The sequence below is a fragment of the Papilio xuthus genome, unplaced genomic scaffold, assembly GCF_000836235.2.
Source record: "Papilio xuthus unplaced genomic scaffold, Pxut_1.1 DF826159.1, whole genome shotgun sequence".
NCBI classification, from domain to species: domain Eukaryota; kingdom Metazoa; phylum Arthropoda; class Insecta; order Lepidoptera; family Papilionidae; genus Papilio; species Papilio xuthus.
In genome coordinates this window covers 421,646-437,548 of record NW_013532490.1, presented here as the reverse complement: position 1 = coordinate 437,548, position 15,903 = coordinate 421,646, and the positions used below count along the sequence as shown (strand labels likewise).

Sequence of the window (15,903 nt, the reverse complement as noted above, 5' to 3'; positions counted from 1 at the left end):
AGCTGAATGAGTAATGTTGCCCGTTATAAAATTTTAACTAGATTATGGAGAAGTCTAACAAAATATTATAATGTAAAATATCATTTAGAAACTAAATCTAAAAAAAATCATGTATGTAAAAACTCAGTATCACAACAATATAAAGATTAGGAAATAACTTTGACTTTCGGAAATCAAAAGATAAATAAAAAGCTCCTTTACCCTCTTTTTTCAAAATAACTACAATCAAATTTTAAGCAAATTTTACTTCTGCATATGGTAACAACCAAGATTTTATTTTATCTGTCACTGTCATTTTGTCTTGATTGTATAAATCCGCGGGCATTGTAATATTTTGTTAAAAATTTAGTATATTTCTTGTTAACATGGCGAGTAAAGTGGCGGTAGTAACTGGTGGAAACAAAGGTATAGGCTTTGCAATCGTTCGCGGCCTTTGCAAGCGTTTCGAAGGTGTTGTATATTTAACATCAAGAGACGAGGAACGCGGCAAAAAAGCGGTATCGGAACTTAATAAAGAGGGTTTAAGTCCGCTTTATCACCAATTGGATATAACTGTGAAGGAAAGTGTTGAAGTTTTCAGAGATTATATCAAAGAGAAATATGGAGGAATTGATGTCTTGGTTAATAATGCTGCTATTGCTTTTAAAGTTAACGCTAAAGAGTCGGTTGCTGTCCAGGCAGCGGAAACTTTAAGAGTTAATTATTTCTCAGTGCTTACAACATGCGAAGTACTATTTCCTATACTTCGAAATGGCGCTAGAGTTGTTAATGTTTCGAGTTCCTGTGGGCATTTGAGTCATATAAAGAGCGAGACTTTGAGAAACCGTTTGAAAGACCCGAAGTTAACTATACCCGAGCTTTCTGAGCTTATGAATCAGTATATTGAAGATGCTAAACAAGGAACTCATTCCGATAAGTGGGGTAACTCCTCATATGTTGTATCAAAAGTTGGATTGACAGCTTTGACTATGATACAACAACGTCAGCTAAATGATAGAGGTAAGATATTAGTAAAAATATTAAAGTTTATGTATGTAATAATTTTTATGGTTAAACAATCAGTTACTGACTTCACTGCTATGGAATGAGATAATTTTTATTCTTAGTCTACTCTTTCAATAAGTAAAACCCTATTTTATGCTAATCCTACTATATATAATTATTTTAGTGATTTAGACTCAGTGCAGACGGGCCACTGACCACAGCCATTGGTGGCCTGCGACAACTAGCTCGCATGATTAATCATAAATTTTTTTACTGTAGTGAGTGGCTGCCACTGGCATGTGTGTCGCATTCTAACAACATTTTGTTGTATGAAAAATCATGTGAATTCCTTGTCAATAGCCACCAATGGATGTGGTCCTTGGCCTATCTGGGCTGATCCTAAATGCTGTAATTTTTGATAGTATTTTATCTCAAACTTTTATTTCCAGATATAAAAGTGAATGCAGTACACCCTGGTTATGTAGACACAGATATGACATCACACAAAGGCAGGTTGACTGTAGATGAAGGTGCAGTAGCGCCACTGTTTCTTGCACTGGATGCTCCTGACACAGTCCGTGGTCAATATGTCTGGTGCGACAAGAGGATTGTTGACTGGGATGGACCAAAGCTTAGAGATGGATAGAAATCACTTCTTAAAGTGTAAAAAGATCCCATTTGCTTAAAGTTGGATGCAGTGCTTATACAAAATGCATTTTTGTTATGTTTAATCATGTGTCTTAAAGTTGTAAGTTTAAAGTTTGTTAATAAATATTCTACAATTTTTGTTATCAGTAAAAGAAATTAAATATATTTTGTCTACTATATGATTGTATATTTATTTTATAACTCTAGAACAATATTTTACATATCCTTAACCATCTCTACCATGTTTTACCAGTGTTGCCAGACTTAAGAAAAAGAAACAAGGTAAAGTGTAGATAAATTTTATTATTTATCAATCAAAGTTCCCCTAACTCTCTTCTCTGTACTACTGCTGGCTGGTGTCTCTGCTTGTCTTTTATTCATTCCCTTCCTCTCCAGTTGCTTTTCAATGATCCTAGCGTTATTTGCATAGCTGTCTGCCACCTCTCTTGCCTCAATCTCATCCTCTTCTTCATCAATAGTTGAAACAGTGACTGAACTGAACTTCCCCATGTTCTTAGTATGTTTTGTTACCATTATCTTTTTAGGCTGAGCTAAAGCAACTTGTTTGTAAATATCTGTCATAGTGCCCTCTCCCGCTGATGAAACTAACGCCTCGTGCATGATAAATACAACGTTACTGTCTTGATTATGTTTATAGTAGATTGGTATACCACATTTTTTGCATTTTAATCTGTACTGTCTCTCAATACCTTTCTCTCTCTTCAGATACACTGTTTCGTCAGGATCGGCAGTGATTTTGTGAGCGTGTTTTGATCCATCTATAACTCTGGCTTCGTCCGTGGGACGTAAGGGTAATCTGTCTATTGTACAATCCAAAATAAGAGACATTTGCCCACAAAGGCAATAGTATATATGCAAAGGTTTTGCTTCATTGTATTCCTCCTGGTCTTTCGTGTCCGAACAGACTATGCTTCGTGATACTACTTTTGGCATTATTATGATTTATAAACTTATATATCAAAAATTCAAATATGCGTTTTGTTTTCAATTACAGAGGAAATTGTATTAGAGATATAGTTCATAAGTGACATTTACAATTCATGTGTGACGTTTGAGACAGAATTGCCATAAACAAAAATGTTTGAAAATTTTGAATTTGTCTCAAAATAATATCAAGAAATTGAATTTACTTTTGCTGTATTTTTTTTTAGTTTCACATTAGTGCCTTTTTTGGGAACTCCCATTCTGTAATAGTGTAAGTATGTTACATGGGATTTTTTAAGCATCATCGTAAACAAAGTTTGCAGACTGCGATCATAACGGAACGTAATTTTGTAACTTACTGTCAACTTCACATCGATTGTCTTTTATTCAACCATTTCAACCGATTTGTATTTTACTGCACATGTGCATCGGTTTCTTATCGTTTTAGCTAAATTAATACAAATCCGTTGATAAAATGGGAGCTATAGCGAGCAGATACCGTGTTTCCAATGCAGGTCTAACACCCACCGATCAACTAAACATAGAAAATGAAACCAAACGCGAGAACCCTGGAACTTTGGATGAATTACACAAAAAAAGCAAAGGTAACCATCAAAGAAAAATAAAAACGATTTAATGTATTATTAAGATATAATTAAGATATCGGGAATGTATTATTTTTATTATCCAGTCAGAAATTGATGTTATTACATTGGTGAAGAAATCGTTGAAAAGTTTGGTTATCTTGTGATGTAATATTACTTGAAAACATTTTGGCCTAATTTAAGCTGATATATGTGATTATAAATATGGTATTTTATTTAAATTAAACTCTTATAAGGTTCATGCCATAGATAAGGGAAATATGTCTTATTTGCATTAGATAAGACAGAGGTACACTTTTGGATGTTAAAAAAAAAGTAATTATATTTTTCTGCTAGAAATGTGATACCTATTTATTAATCTGTTAATATTGCATGTTTGTTTTATTTAGAACCTAGGCTCACTTCTACAGGGTGTTATAATTTGTTAAAATTACTATGAATTGTGAATTTATTTTTTGGTATGAAGTTTTGTTTTATTTATCTTGGAATTTGAAAATTTCAGAGGTGATGCCAGTGAACTTTGAAGGTGGTAAACTCATGGTGAATAAAGGCATATCAAATCATTTTCAGGTAGGTTATATTATAAATTATACAGTATTAGAATATTTGTACAACCTTTAAAAGAGAGTTCAGTGCGGAACACACAGAATGGAGGTACATGGTCTGTCTACCTCTCTGGTCTAACAGGTGTGAGTGTGTTGTCTATAGAAGAAAATGTTAAAGAAAAATATATAGATGTATGAAATCAAATTTATTATCCAAAAAATATGTTACAAGTTTATAATTATAAAAATATAATAGGATGGACAATAATATGCTTACAAAGGAACTGTTTATATTTATAATGTTGATATATAATAAATAAAAAATTTACTATTACTTTCAGATGGCACACACTCTTACAATGAATTCAGCTCAGAATGGCTATAAGTTGAGTGCAACATACATTGGTACAAAGCAGATATCACCAACTGAGGCATACCCTGTGGTGTTGGGGGATGTAGATCCATCAGGAAATTTCAACTTTAACTTGATCCACCAACTTACCAATGAGATAAGAGTGAAGGGAGCGGCACAGGTATGTTGGATATAAGTTGAATAGTTTAATATAAATTTTTGTGAATCTAAAAGGTGTTTTTCCTTTTTAAGGAACCTGTAAGCACTGCATATATGAATAAAAACAATATTTACTATAAATGCCACTTTAACATTTGTAGTATATTAAATTAGTCTATCATTGTGCTACTTATTATTCAAAGTTGTTTGTCCGTGGAGTTCTTTTAATTTTCATTTCTTTAGCAATATTTAAAATTTATACTGTGGCAATATTGTACTGTATTTTGTTAAAAATAACTCTATGGCAACTCTTTGTTACTATAGGTGCAGGAATGCAAATTAACAGCGACGCAAGGCACTGTGGAGTTCAAGGGGACGGACTACACTCTCGCCGTGGCAATGGGCAAGCCAGACTTCAGTGACAAGTCCAGTGTCTTTGTAGGGCATTATTTACAGGTTGGTTGTTTATATTAGTAATATTTGTCAATATGAATCTATTAATTTAAAAGTGAAATTGTCATATGTGATCTTTAAAAAAAATAATTTTTCCTAATTGAAAGTAAGTCAGAAAATTGTCACAATCCTTATACTTTGTCTTATGCAGGTTTGTTTACCACTATAAGATAAACAAGAATCAGAAATATGTTATATTAAATCATTATGTGTGCATTTTAGTCAGTAACGAAGCGGCTAGCGTTGGGAGCGGAGCTGGTGTACCAGTCGGGTGCCAGGATCATGGGCGGTGAGATCGCCATCGCCTCTGCAGCAGCCCGGTATACAATGGATGGTGAGTTTATACATATTTATTTTAGTAATGTTTAAAAAACTGGCAATTGTTGCTGTTCTGATATTAAATAATGTCATAGTGCACGTAAAAAGTTTAAAATAATTAATAAAACATAAACATAATACTGATTTGATTTAGCTATTTAAGTTACAAGTGTTTGATATAGTTTGTAATTGGCATTATCTAGCTAGTTTTAACATTTGTGTTGAAAAATGCCTATGCATTCTTGCAGATAGTGTTCTAGATAACAAATTTCATCTCAACATCCATCTATATATAGAATTTATAATATTAGTAGTCACACTCCCAGTCCCCTGACCACAAAATAAATACTACTTACAGATTCAGAAGTGTCAGCGACTCTGGGCGCTGCTGGATTCCATATTTGTTATTTCAAACAGGCCAGTGAACAATTGCAAGTAAGTTTTATTCTTTGTTCATGATTTTCCTCAACATTCAAGGTGCAATTTTCATTGTGAAGATTTTTTGAAATATTTTTATTAATTTTTTTTTTATTTTGTGTGTATTTTGTTCCGTTTACAGGTTGTAGCAGAAATGGATACATCGTTCAGAGGCATGGAGTCTGTGGGCACAATAGGCTACCAGGTCACCGTGCCAAAAGCTGATCTAGTATTTAGAGGTAAGTGACATATAACATTTACTAAACTGAGTCGAACTAACCCATTGCTGTAATAATAAGATAAAATCATCTCGCTCGTTCTCTCTATAAATGTCAGAAAAGTTGTTTTTTTTAAATAAAAAAGGTATAAAAAAGCTACAAGCCATTGTTTACCAGTGAACAATCTGTTCTTTTCTGTATATTTTCTAATAGATAATTTTTGGTACTCTTCAGAGCTGTGAATAAATTATTTTAGAATTTTACTTACTAGTATTATAAATATGAATGCCTCAATGGATCTCAATGAAATTTGGCACACATGTTGAACACATAGTCAGGAAATCTGAAAGAACATGTAGGATACTTACTACGTTTTTAATTCTGCGAAGACATTGCGGGTAAAAGTTATTAAACAATTAATCATTATTCTGCCATAGACTTTTGCTTTAATAATTTTTATAATTTTCAATTTCCAGGCATGGTAGACTCCAATTGGAACATTGGTGCAGTGTTAGAGAAGAAATTACAGCCATTGCCGTTCAGTTTTGCGCTGTCCGGCATGGCCAATCAAGCTAAGCAACAGTTCAAATTTGGCTGCGGACTGATTATTGGATAGTGTATCATTGTGTCATTAGTGTTTTTGGTGTGGTTATAGTGACGGTATACAGTGAACCCAAAGTTTTATTTTCAAGAGTTATAACACTATTATGGTGTTATTTTTCTATGTTTTAAACATATGGCAGGTTTTTTTACTATTAAAATAGTATTTCTTTGACTATGATAAATCTATAATCTATTCGTCTAACTAAATAATCGGTTTAAAGTAAGTTCAGGTCACAAAATTTAATATATTTTTGACCGTTGACAAAATATTTTATTGGAGTTGTTCTGCCTTTTAAATATGGATGTATGTTTTCAAACTGCTAATATCTTAAATATGTTTTTTGTACTATTATATATGACGCTATGTGTACACAATAACATATGTATGAAATGCATTTTGTTTAGCACAATGAGCAAATAATTTATATGCTACCATAAGGTCACATGTTATTGTGGATGTGTAGAAAATAAAGCAATATGAAAGCAAACTAAATCGGTATTGTATTGTAATATTTACTACATTTCGAATAATTTACTAATGTATTACACAGTGTATTTGAATGTATTTGTGTGGTTTGCATTTGAATTATCTTTGGATGTATGGTTAATACACTTTTCTTTCATCAATTAATTTAATCCAACAATTTTAAAGTGCTTAGTGAAAGTAGAATTTAAAAGAAATTTTAGTATAGTTTAAACTGGATAAACAAGAAACTTCTATAAGGGAGTCATTATCCGGTCCCAGTAAACTCTGGGAAGAAAGCGCATTAAGCAAGTAAAATGCTGAAGTCCTTTGAACTCTCGCTTATCCTGTTTCGACTTTCTATAATTATGCTTTTCAAGCAGTACTAAATTGTATCAAAACATGTATTACAACAGTGGAATTTCAGTTACAAAAGGCCAGTGCAGTAGTGTTGTAACGCTTCAGATATCTGTACACACAAATTGCATATTTTTATATATATAGAATTAAAACAACACCAGAAAGCATTTAAGATGTTGTGACCACTCTGTATTTTTAGATTGTCAATATTTTAAACATTTGTGTAATTGTTAAAAAGTTTTTTTCTTGCCACAATTGCATTTTTGAGCCATCACAAGTTCATACATCTTTTGAGTTCACTTTATTATGTAAAAATTGGATAGATTGTTTTAAATACATACATATTATTCCTATTATGTTATGTTTTTCCTATGTTCCAAAGATGCATTTATTTGAAACAAAAAAAAATTTACTTGTTAATCCGGCTCTATTTTCTTTCTTGTCTATGGCCACAAAATGAAAGATCATAAGTAAAGGGATTGTGAAAAAGGATTTTTACATTAAAATGGTGTCATAAGTCTTCTATTTTATTGTCTGTTTTATTCTCCATGTATTTATTGTTTTTTTTTTCATGAGTGGTCAAATGTCAATGTCTGACTTTCGCTTTTCCTTCCCGTATGATTGTAGATAGAAAATGGCGTTTTGTACATAGAGCCCGTTGTTAAAATGATTATTTTAAATAGAGTTATGTTAATAAATCAATTGTCGTTTCTTTTTTCATTTATTTCTTCAGATGAATGTTCAATAAAACAATAGTTTAGTTTAAAATAACGTAAGTTTATTACATGTAATGAAATAAAAAATAATCTATAAACCTTTATTCTGTTACATGCATATTAGATAATGGATGCCACAATATCGGCGTTGCACGACACAATGGTTTAGTTAACTCTCAGTATTAAAACCATAGACAATAGTGAGGTTGTTACAAATGTTGCCAGATTTCGTCAATGAAAATAAAAGCAATCAAATTACAAACTTATATGAACTACAATATTTATTAATTTTTAAATCAGAATAAAATAAAATTTATTGTCTCATGATCTATTTTTAACATTATAGTAATGCTTCAATCTTGAATCAATTTTTATATCTCAATAATGTCTACAAGTAATTTCTCTAACAGATTTTAAAACCATTTATGCGAATTATTTTAATGCACGTAACAATTCGATAACATATCGATTTTAAAAACTAACATCTCTGTGCAATTAGATAAAAAAGCTGGGTGGACATGTGTAAGTTCATGAAAACTACCAAAAAAAAAAATTAACTACAAAATAAATTACCTGTCAACCCAACTTTCCGAATTACAAACTAAGAATTTAACTTGTTACCTTCTAATACCAAAATATATTATTATGGCTTGAGTTATCATTTTGAAGATACATTATATATGTTTTTTATAATATTAATTTTTTTTTCATATTATATCTATACGTAACCTAGACTTAATATAAAGACGATTGCAACACTTTTAGGTTCGCAACATGTCATTGTTAGAGATCTATTTCTTTTATTTTGAGATGTTCTTTAAGACATTTTGGTAAAAATTGATTTATCTTTTACTAGTTGAGAAATTTTGATAATTGGTAGGAAATACACTATAATTTTTGGTAGCTTTTAAAAAAATGAATCATGTACATTGTTTTTTTTTATGTGATTTGCCAAAAAGAACATGCCAAAACTGGCCAAAGGTAAAATCTGGCAGTACTCAGCGTGATTGCCGTCATCACTGTAGAAAAATGCTAGTTTATTTGGTTGTCAGCGAACATTGCGCGGGAAAACGTTACTGTGTAGTCGTGTATTGCAATGTTTGCGCGTTAGCCGTTAAGAGGTAGCCTCGAGTTTAGCCAGTAGTCGGATCTTCAAGGGGAAAGAAGATGGATACTGGCGACATTTAGTAATGACCGCAACTAGCTTTAAATCAATATAACTAATTTGTTTTTTTAATAGAAATTCATGCGATTAATATAAAAATAATGATAAAAATTGATTGTGCTGAGAAATTAAAAAAGAAAACATTCATAAGCAAAGGGTCAACTACACTAAGTACAAAATGATAGCATTACAATTTCTCAACCTCTTTAATAATCGACGTTTTTTGAAACAGTAATCGCTTGAAGTAACAACGAACATTTCATAACCATAAACATTTGTATTATCCATTTTAATGACCTCGGTGCGACAGACCAAAAATAAATTTGAGTGTTGCCATCAACTAAAATAATTCTACCAAAAGTTTGTCAGAGGGAGATTGGACAAAACACAGAAGAATCATGACATCATTCGTTTAAAAATTATCTCTACTATAAAAAAATTAATTACCTATGAGATATAGTGATGACTGTAGTCCGCTTCGAGGGACGATCGATAGATTAAGTTGGATTTATGCTATGGGGACAGACTGAAGATATTTACAAAATGCTATCTCGCTCACTCCTGTAACTTGTCTCGCCAGTATTATATAATTTTAACCTGTATATATACATATATATATATATATATATATGCTCCACAATGTTGACAAACACAGGGTTCGATCATTATAATCTAGCACACAATTTTTAAAGGTAACTTTGTTTCATCAATTCAATATAGAAGCATGATTCGAAAAACTTTGAGGTAATTAATATGATTTCCCTTATAAATACGAAAGTACTTGTACATTAAAAATTGTTAATTTTGACAACCTGTATTATACTTAAATTTAGTGATTAAGCCAAAATCCATCGAATAATCAGCCATATTTTTTTAAAATTACGTCAAACCGTGAACACTCCTAACATATTGCTAATCTTAAGCGTAAGTTACACTATGCGACCGAAGACAAGCCATAGACAATTCATAACTTTTTAAACCAACCAATTCTTCCTGTTTGAAATAAATTTCAAAAAGTAAATGATCGAAAATTTCCGTACTTCGTGTTCGCATCGACGATTCTAATTTCATATGAGCATTGATTTCGATGCTAAACTAATTCCCTAAAATTGGCATTTCATGGTCCATTTATATGTAAAACTGTATCAGATTTATCACTGACTGGCAGAATATGGCGTCAAGTGTTTATACAGATTATATAAGTACTGGCTTTTACGAACACGTCATGCGCTATGGTCCGTGAAAAGTTACGCAAGATGTCTATGGCATTAAAATTGTCAAAGTCTAGAGTAAACAAGACTTAGATGTACATCATATTTTAAAATAAAAACCAATACGTAATAGGAAAACTTTGTAGTCACTTTGGAATATAAATAGTGCTATTTGTATTACCATTTTGATATGTTTCAATAAGAAATGCATAAAAGTTCCAGATAAATGCAATTTGCGTAGCTTTTCACGGACAAAACGGATTATTTGTGTGCGGTCGCGGCAGTGTTCACACATATCATCAAAATCTTAGCTAGATACTAGAGTAAATAGGTGGCACACCTTGTAAGGGAAGAGAGAAAAATAGTAGCTTAGTACAGCTAGCTTTTTAATGTGATTAACTCGCTATTATTGCAGCAATTTCAAAATATAATTGGTATTTTTTATAAGTTTTAATGGCAACATTTAGAAATGTCATTTTCATCATTATCATTTAGAAATGTCACACATTTAGGTGTTAAAGAAACTATTTTGTGTGAAACAAAGGATGAGTTATTCATGATTTCTATAATTTTGCATATTTGCATATATTTGTCAATTGTTCGCGATATTCCCACCAGAAAGCTATAAGTCTAGTATTGCCATATTTCGTCTTTTAACGGTAGCGTATTGAAAATTGTAACAACAATGAATACACAACATAATTTGAATATCGAAATTAATTAAAAATTGCAGCATAATTCCTTTAAAAGCTGAAATAGATGTACTAAAAGAGAAGACAGAGTACTAGCTTACCTATCTCTCTCCCTTGTCTTGGTATGCCGGTGAACACCGCGCGACGGCTACACGGGGCGAGCGCGCGCGTGACGTGCCGGACGCGCGAGGCGTGCCGGACGCGCGAGACGTGCCGGACGCGTACGGCGTTCCGGACGCGTGCGGGGAGTGGGCGGCTGACGTTATAACTCCATGTCGTGCGCGGCGTCGTCGCTGAAGTCGCTCATGGAGCTCTCGGTGTCGCTGGTGTGCGCGCCATTTACTTTACCCGAAGCGGTCGCGCCGCCCATGCCCGTGATCGCGTCCTTTTCTAGAAGCGCCTCCTCGGTGGCAAATCTTCGCACGTAGTCTATAGTATACCAACATTAATGTTTAAATTATATCAGTCTACCGTTATTTGATGACCAAAGAATAATTGGTTCCCATGAAAAACTTTTTGGTGGAATAATTAGCATTGAGAATTAAAAACAAAAATAAGCAAGTTAATATGGTCAAATTGCCCATAAAATGTACATGTTCTTTTTACTTCATTTTGTTCCTCTTTCTCCTGAACAAACGACAAAAAGAAAAGATGCAATAAAAAGACAACTGAAACTAAATCAACCTTCCAATTTTGCTTACTTGACGTAAATACACAAAATAGAACATCAAACTTTTTCGATGGGCTACCTTTAGATGAAATTTAGTAAAGTACTACATACCAGAGACTTTCTTCTTGTATTCCTCGGGCTTGTGCAGGTACATGGCGGCCGCGTCCCCATTCAGCGGGTCGATGGGGTTGGGGTAGGTCAACAGCTGCGGCAGGAACGACTCGAAGATGTTCGACAGATCTGGAATGTGTAAAACTTGTGCTCTAAACGCCATTTTTTCTACTATGCATAGCACCAAACTCGAATGATGGAAGAAAACGAATTTGTTATGTCATGTATAATAATTAAATAAATAAGTCCATTTTAATATAATATGCTTTAATATTCAATTAATGTTCAATTTGTAACTGAAGGCTGTACAAAGTATACGGTTCGCCATAAAATGTAAACACCACAGTTTATTTACGAAACTTTGCAGAATCTGTCATTTGCAGTAAATCAATATCGAAGTTGGTTACTTAATTATGAATTATGAGAACGCTTGCATTGCTGGCTACGTCACAATGTAAGACTTAATACCTGGGATCGATTCAAAATGTGTCAAATGAGTTCGGTGTGTATCAAAATGTTACTTCCAAGTAACATTTAGAACTGCTAATACAATAATAATTTCTGATAACCACAATTAATCTTAGCAGTTAGCAACACATGTGTTCATTGTGTCGTAACGGACTGAAATCACTTGAAACAAAGCGTATAAAACGTTTAGACTAAAGTCACGTCTTTTGACAACATAATTATGTTTTGAGATAACCGAATTGCATTTAAATTTTAAGCCAACATTTTGTTTCTTGAAACTGAAAATTGTAGTTTTTTTTTATATCATAAGGTGGCAAACGAGCGAGCGGCCACCTGAAATCGCTGATATAGCGAAGTGACCGTTGCCCATAGACATACGCAGTTGCATATGCGTTGCCTACCTTTAATCGACGGAGGAGAGGATGCACAGAATGAAAATATATTCCCTTTCCATGCAACCTCTCATCCGGAAAGTCCACTTCCACTTCCAATCCTTTCCTTATGAGAAAAAGGTGGGAAGGGAAAGAGGACTACATTAGGCCTCCGGGACGCACACTCATCAGACGAAACGCGGAATTGCTTCCACTTCACGCCTGTCTTCTGTATGGTCGTGGTATTTCACCGGGCGAGCCGGGCCGATTCGTGCGAAGATGTTAAAGCGGGCTCTACCACTGTTATTACTTTCTTCAATAGTTTTAATTTCTTTGTTGCATTATATTTCTAAAATTCTGAAGAACCAAAGAGGATGAGTGTTTATTTTAATAATCTGTGCTTAAAAGAGATTTGAGATTAACATTTAATACTGCTTGGGATCTCACCATATAGCGCCGTCCATGCTTGATTGATGACGTCAAGGCAGACTGTACCCGATACCTCGTCTATGTTGGGATGGTACACTTTGTTCATAAAGCCAATGGATGGAGATTTGAATGGATAGTGGTCAGGTAAGTGAACTCGCACGCGCCACACGCCGCCCTCGTACGGTGCTGGAAGGTTAAGTATTACATTTATCTGGCTCTATACTTATACTGTGCTATCATATTCAAAATACATTAGGGTGGACAGTAACTTTTATATTTCGTATTTAAAATTGTATTTGCTGTATGGCAATTCACATGTCTACATGGCAACTCAAATTTCTACTCTTTTTTATTCTCGATTACTTTAAAGAACCTTAAAAATGTAAGATGAAAAGAACATTTTAAGAATACATATAAGTCTCCTATAAGCTATATACAACTTTAAAAAAAAAGGAAAAACAATAGGCAAAAAAGTTAACCACTTACTTCCTGGAGGTCCAAAGAATTTCACACAGAACTCATTAAGTCCTCCGAGGATTGTAACTTCGTGCTTACTCTCAATGCTGGGGTTTGGCATTAAGGAAATTATCACATTTCCCCTTATACGAGAAAACCAAAAATAAATGCTTTATGCAAATTATATTTTTCCTCAATATTAAGCAAGGTTTACATAGAAAATCTTACTAATTTAAATGAGACTGTTTGAATTTATGTGTGTCTGAAAGTGTCTCAAGAACAGTTCTGTTGAGCTGATAATCTCAATGAAATTTGGCATAGATGCAGAACATAGTCTGCAAGAACACATAGGCTACTAATTAAGTTTATTTATTTCAGGCACCAGGGTCTTGTGCAACAGCTAGTAGAAAATTTATTAAAAAACTGCATAGCATCCTTACAGTATACAACCAATTTGACACTATACACGCTTTACATAACAGTTTACATGATAACATATTTTATAATAACAGTAAATAACATATAACAATGATAAATAAAAAGAAGAAAAAAATACATAGATAAACAGTGCAAGAATATATCAACACGTAACTAAACATCAATATTCAAACGTCTTCCACACATCTGTACACAGCCTCTGTAATATCAATGGTTCCTCAATATATGAATTTGAAAATGATATTGTTTATTCCTGAAAAATCTAAAATAATAGTAATTTTACTTTTGATTGCAAAATATAATCATTAGGTCATTAAATAACCGTAAACTATATTTCCTTGTTCTCCCACACTAGTTGTTAAGATAAGAGGGTTCTTATCATATCTTATCAATCCAGTTTGTGTAAAAAACTATGTTATTTCTATAAAATTTTAGCACACAAATATCATACTGTGAGGAATATTAATATGTTAATTATATATGGAGTTCATGCCCAAAAAGGTGCATTTAATTATTAATAAAACTTTTTACAGTATTCTTAGAGCTTACAATTATTATTTTTATTTGTTATTAAAATATAAAAAAGTTGGAAATCCTACTTTTATTTTAAGATCCTGAACTTATTGTGCCATAGACTAATATATTTTTTACAAATAACTAGTAACAGATAAAAAATGGGTTAATGAGGATAACTAAATTGAAGTATATTTTATAAACTGTGATTGTTATTTGGTATGTTTTTAAATAACAAGGCTTCAATTTTTATGGACATGGATAAAATATGTAAAGTTAGTGTAAATATCATTATGTGCTAAACAATGGCCACAAACATATTTATCTTATCTAATAACATAATTAATAAAAGTATGACAGTCAACTGTATATAAATATGCCTATAAAAACATGCACTAAAATAAATAATGGGTTATTATAATTATCAATATTTACTTCTATCAAAGTATATAAAATAAAATATGTAAAAAAGATATGTGTAAATTTAAAACAGAACATCTACATTTAGTTGTTTACTGTTATGATGATTTGTATTTATATTTAGGGAATCTACTTTGGATAGAAGCCAAATTCTCGATTCCATTAGGTTTGAAATTAAATGATAAAGTTGATTAAATCTAGCTAAAGCTATATTGAGATGAATTGCCTTTGTTAATGAAAGGTTCAATTTTGATCCCAGTGTAAAGTCTTTTCATTGTTCTTACACAATTTCTATGTAAAATGCAATTATTATTAAAACTAAACATAATTCGTGCGTGTAAAACCTTGTTGAATAGAGAAAAAAAAAACGCAATTGAGACCGTGGCCTACATTAAGATTACGAAATAATACAATCTATGGAGGCGGAAGAGTACAACTCGCGAGAATATACTCGTGCGTATTTTCTATGTTATATATAGATACGTTGTACCAAATAGATACACAAAGAATGCATACATCTCATGGCCCTAGGAACAGGTATAAGTAATATTTAATCTTCTTATACTTAATATTTTGATTAATTAAACGCAGACCTCATCTAACAAAAGTCTAAGGACAATTTCTATCGATTTTATATTATGTCGTGACAATCAGCTGATGGCCCTTCAAGCTACCTACTTATTTACATGGTGGCCCTAAGTGCAATAGGTGCTTTGTAATGAAGATAACAAAGGATACAGTTTGATGACATCTGTGTCCATACGGCGTTTTCCAGCGCTCGGTGACGACATCTTCGTGATCTATTTCGAATAAATCACTATATCGAACACGAACACTAGCACAAAGTCACACTCGACGCAGCGAGACAAATATTTCGTGCACCAGCAGCAGTCAGAAAAATAACATTGTAGAAAAACAATGGACACGATCCATAGACTAAAATTTCGAAGATGATGTGTAATGAAAGTGGTGTTGTCAGATGCAAGAATTATTCTTCCTACCAATTTTTCTTATTTTTGTTTACCTTTGAAAAAAATATAATCATTTGTGATAGCTCCTAACAAAAAACTGGAGTCAAAAATTTAATTAAACACCAACGAAAATCTCTTCATTGCACAGAATTTTGCTTCAATCTGTCTAAACCATAGATAGGACATTAAGGACGATTATGCG

General features: G+C 32.6%; 4 protein-coding genes across 4 annotated transcripts; 2 read left to right on the top strand and 2 right to left on the bottom strand.

The window, feature by feature from the left end:
- Positions 1–272: 272 nt before the first annotated feature.
- LOC106123179 (carbonyl reductase [NADPH] 1) lies at positions 273–1,811 on the top strand. The gene is made up of 2 exons (XM_013319397.1): positions 273–999; positions 1,434–1,811. The coding sequence occupies exons 1-2, from the start codon at positions 366–368 to the stop codon at positions 1,628–1,630; spliced, it is 831 nt and encodes a 276-aa protein (XP_013174851.1). The 5' UTR covers positions 273–365; the 3' UTR covers positions 1,631–1,811.
- A 104-nt stretch (positions 1,812–1,915) lies between these two features.
- Positions 1,916–2,646, bottom strand: LOC106123180 (UPF0428 protein CXorf56 homolog). The gene is given in 2 exon segments (NM_001312482.1): positions 1,916–2,588; positions 2,620–2,646. A coding segment is annotated over 1 exon segment (651 nt). The 5' UTR covers positions 2,587–2,588; positions 2,620–2,646; the 3' UTR covers positions 1,916–1,935.
- A 285-nt stretch (positions 2,647–2,931) lies between these two features.
- Positions 2,932–7,782, top strand: LOC106123132 (mitochondrial import receptor subunit TOM40 homolog). Its single transcript, XM_013319286.1, has 8 exons — positions 2,932–3,182; positions 3,685–3,752; positions 4,069–4,260; positions 4,563–4,694; positions 4,914–5,025; positions 5,368–5,444; positions 5,569–5,665; positions 6,121–7,782. The coding sequence occupies exons 1-8, from the start codon at positions 3,053–3,055 to the stop codon at positions 6,258–6,260; spliced, it is 948 nt and encodes a 315-aa protein (XP_013174740.1). The 5' UTR covers positions 2,932–3,052; the 3' UTR covers positions 6,261–7,782.
- A 44-nt stretch (positions 7,783–7,826) lies between these two features.
- UbcE2H (ubiquitin conjugating enzyme E2H) lies at positions 7,827–15,671 on the bottom strand. Its single transcript, XM_013319285.1, has 5 exons — positions 15,469–15,671; positions 13,390–13,466; positions 12,922–13,089; positions 11,636–11,764; positions 7,827–11,283 (listed from the first exon to the last, which is right to left on the bottom strand). Exons 1-5 carry the CDS (start codon positions 15,519–15,521, stop codon positions 11,117–11,119), a joined length of 594 nt encoding a protein of 197 aa, XP_013174739.1. The 5' UTR covers positions 15,522–15,671; the 3' UTR covers positions 7,827–11,116.
- Positions 15,672–15,903: the final 232 nt, after the last annotated feature.

Bases quoted from the DNA above. Each gene is read 5' to 3' on its own strand.
- LOC106123179 (XM_013319397.1), top strand. From the start codon at position 366: ATGGCGAGTAAAGTGGCGGTAGTAACTGGTGGAAACAAAGGTATAGGC. The intron at 1,000-1,433 runs GTAAGATATTAG...TTTTATTTCCAG, and splicing joins ACGTCAGCTAAATGATAGAG to ATATAAAAGTGAATGCAGTA.
- LOC106123132 (XM_013319286.1), top strand. From the start codon at position 3,053: ATGGGAGCTATAGCGAGCAGATACCGTGTTTCCAATGCAGGTCTAACA. The intron at 3,753-4,068 runs GTAGGTTATATT...TATTACTTTCAG, and splicing joins GCATATCAAATCATTTTCAG to ATGGCACACACTCTTACAAT. The intron at 4,261-4,562 runs GTATGTTGGATA...TTGTTACTATAG, and splicing joins GAGTGAAGGGAGCGGCACAG to GTGCAGGAATGCAAATTAAC.
- UbcE2H (XM_013319285.1), bottom strand. From the start codon at position 15,521: ATGTCGTCACCGAGCGCTGGAAAACGCCGTATGGACACAGATGTCATC. The intron at 11,765-12,921 runs GTGAGATCCCAA...TACACATTCCAG, and splicing joins AGCATGGACGGCGCTATATG to ATCTGTCGAACATCTTCGAG. The intron at 11,284-11,635 runs GTATGTAGTACT...GGTATACTATAG, and splicing joins ATACAAGAAGAAAGTCTCTG to ACTACGTGCGAAGATTTGCC.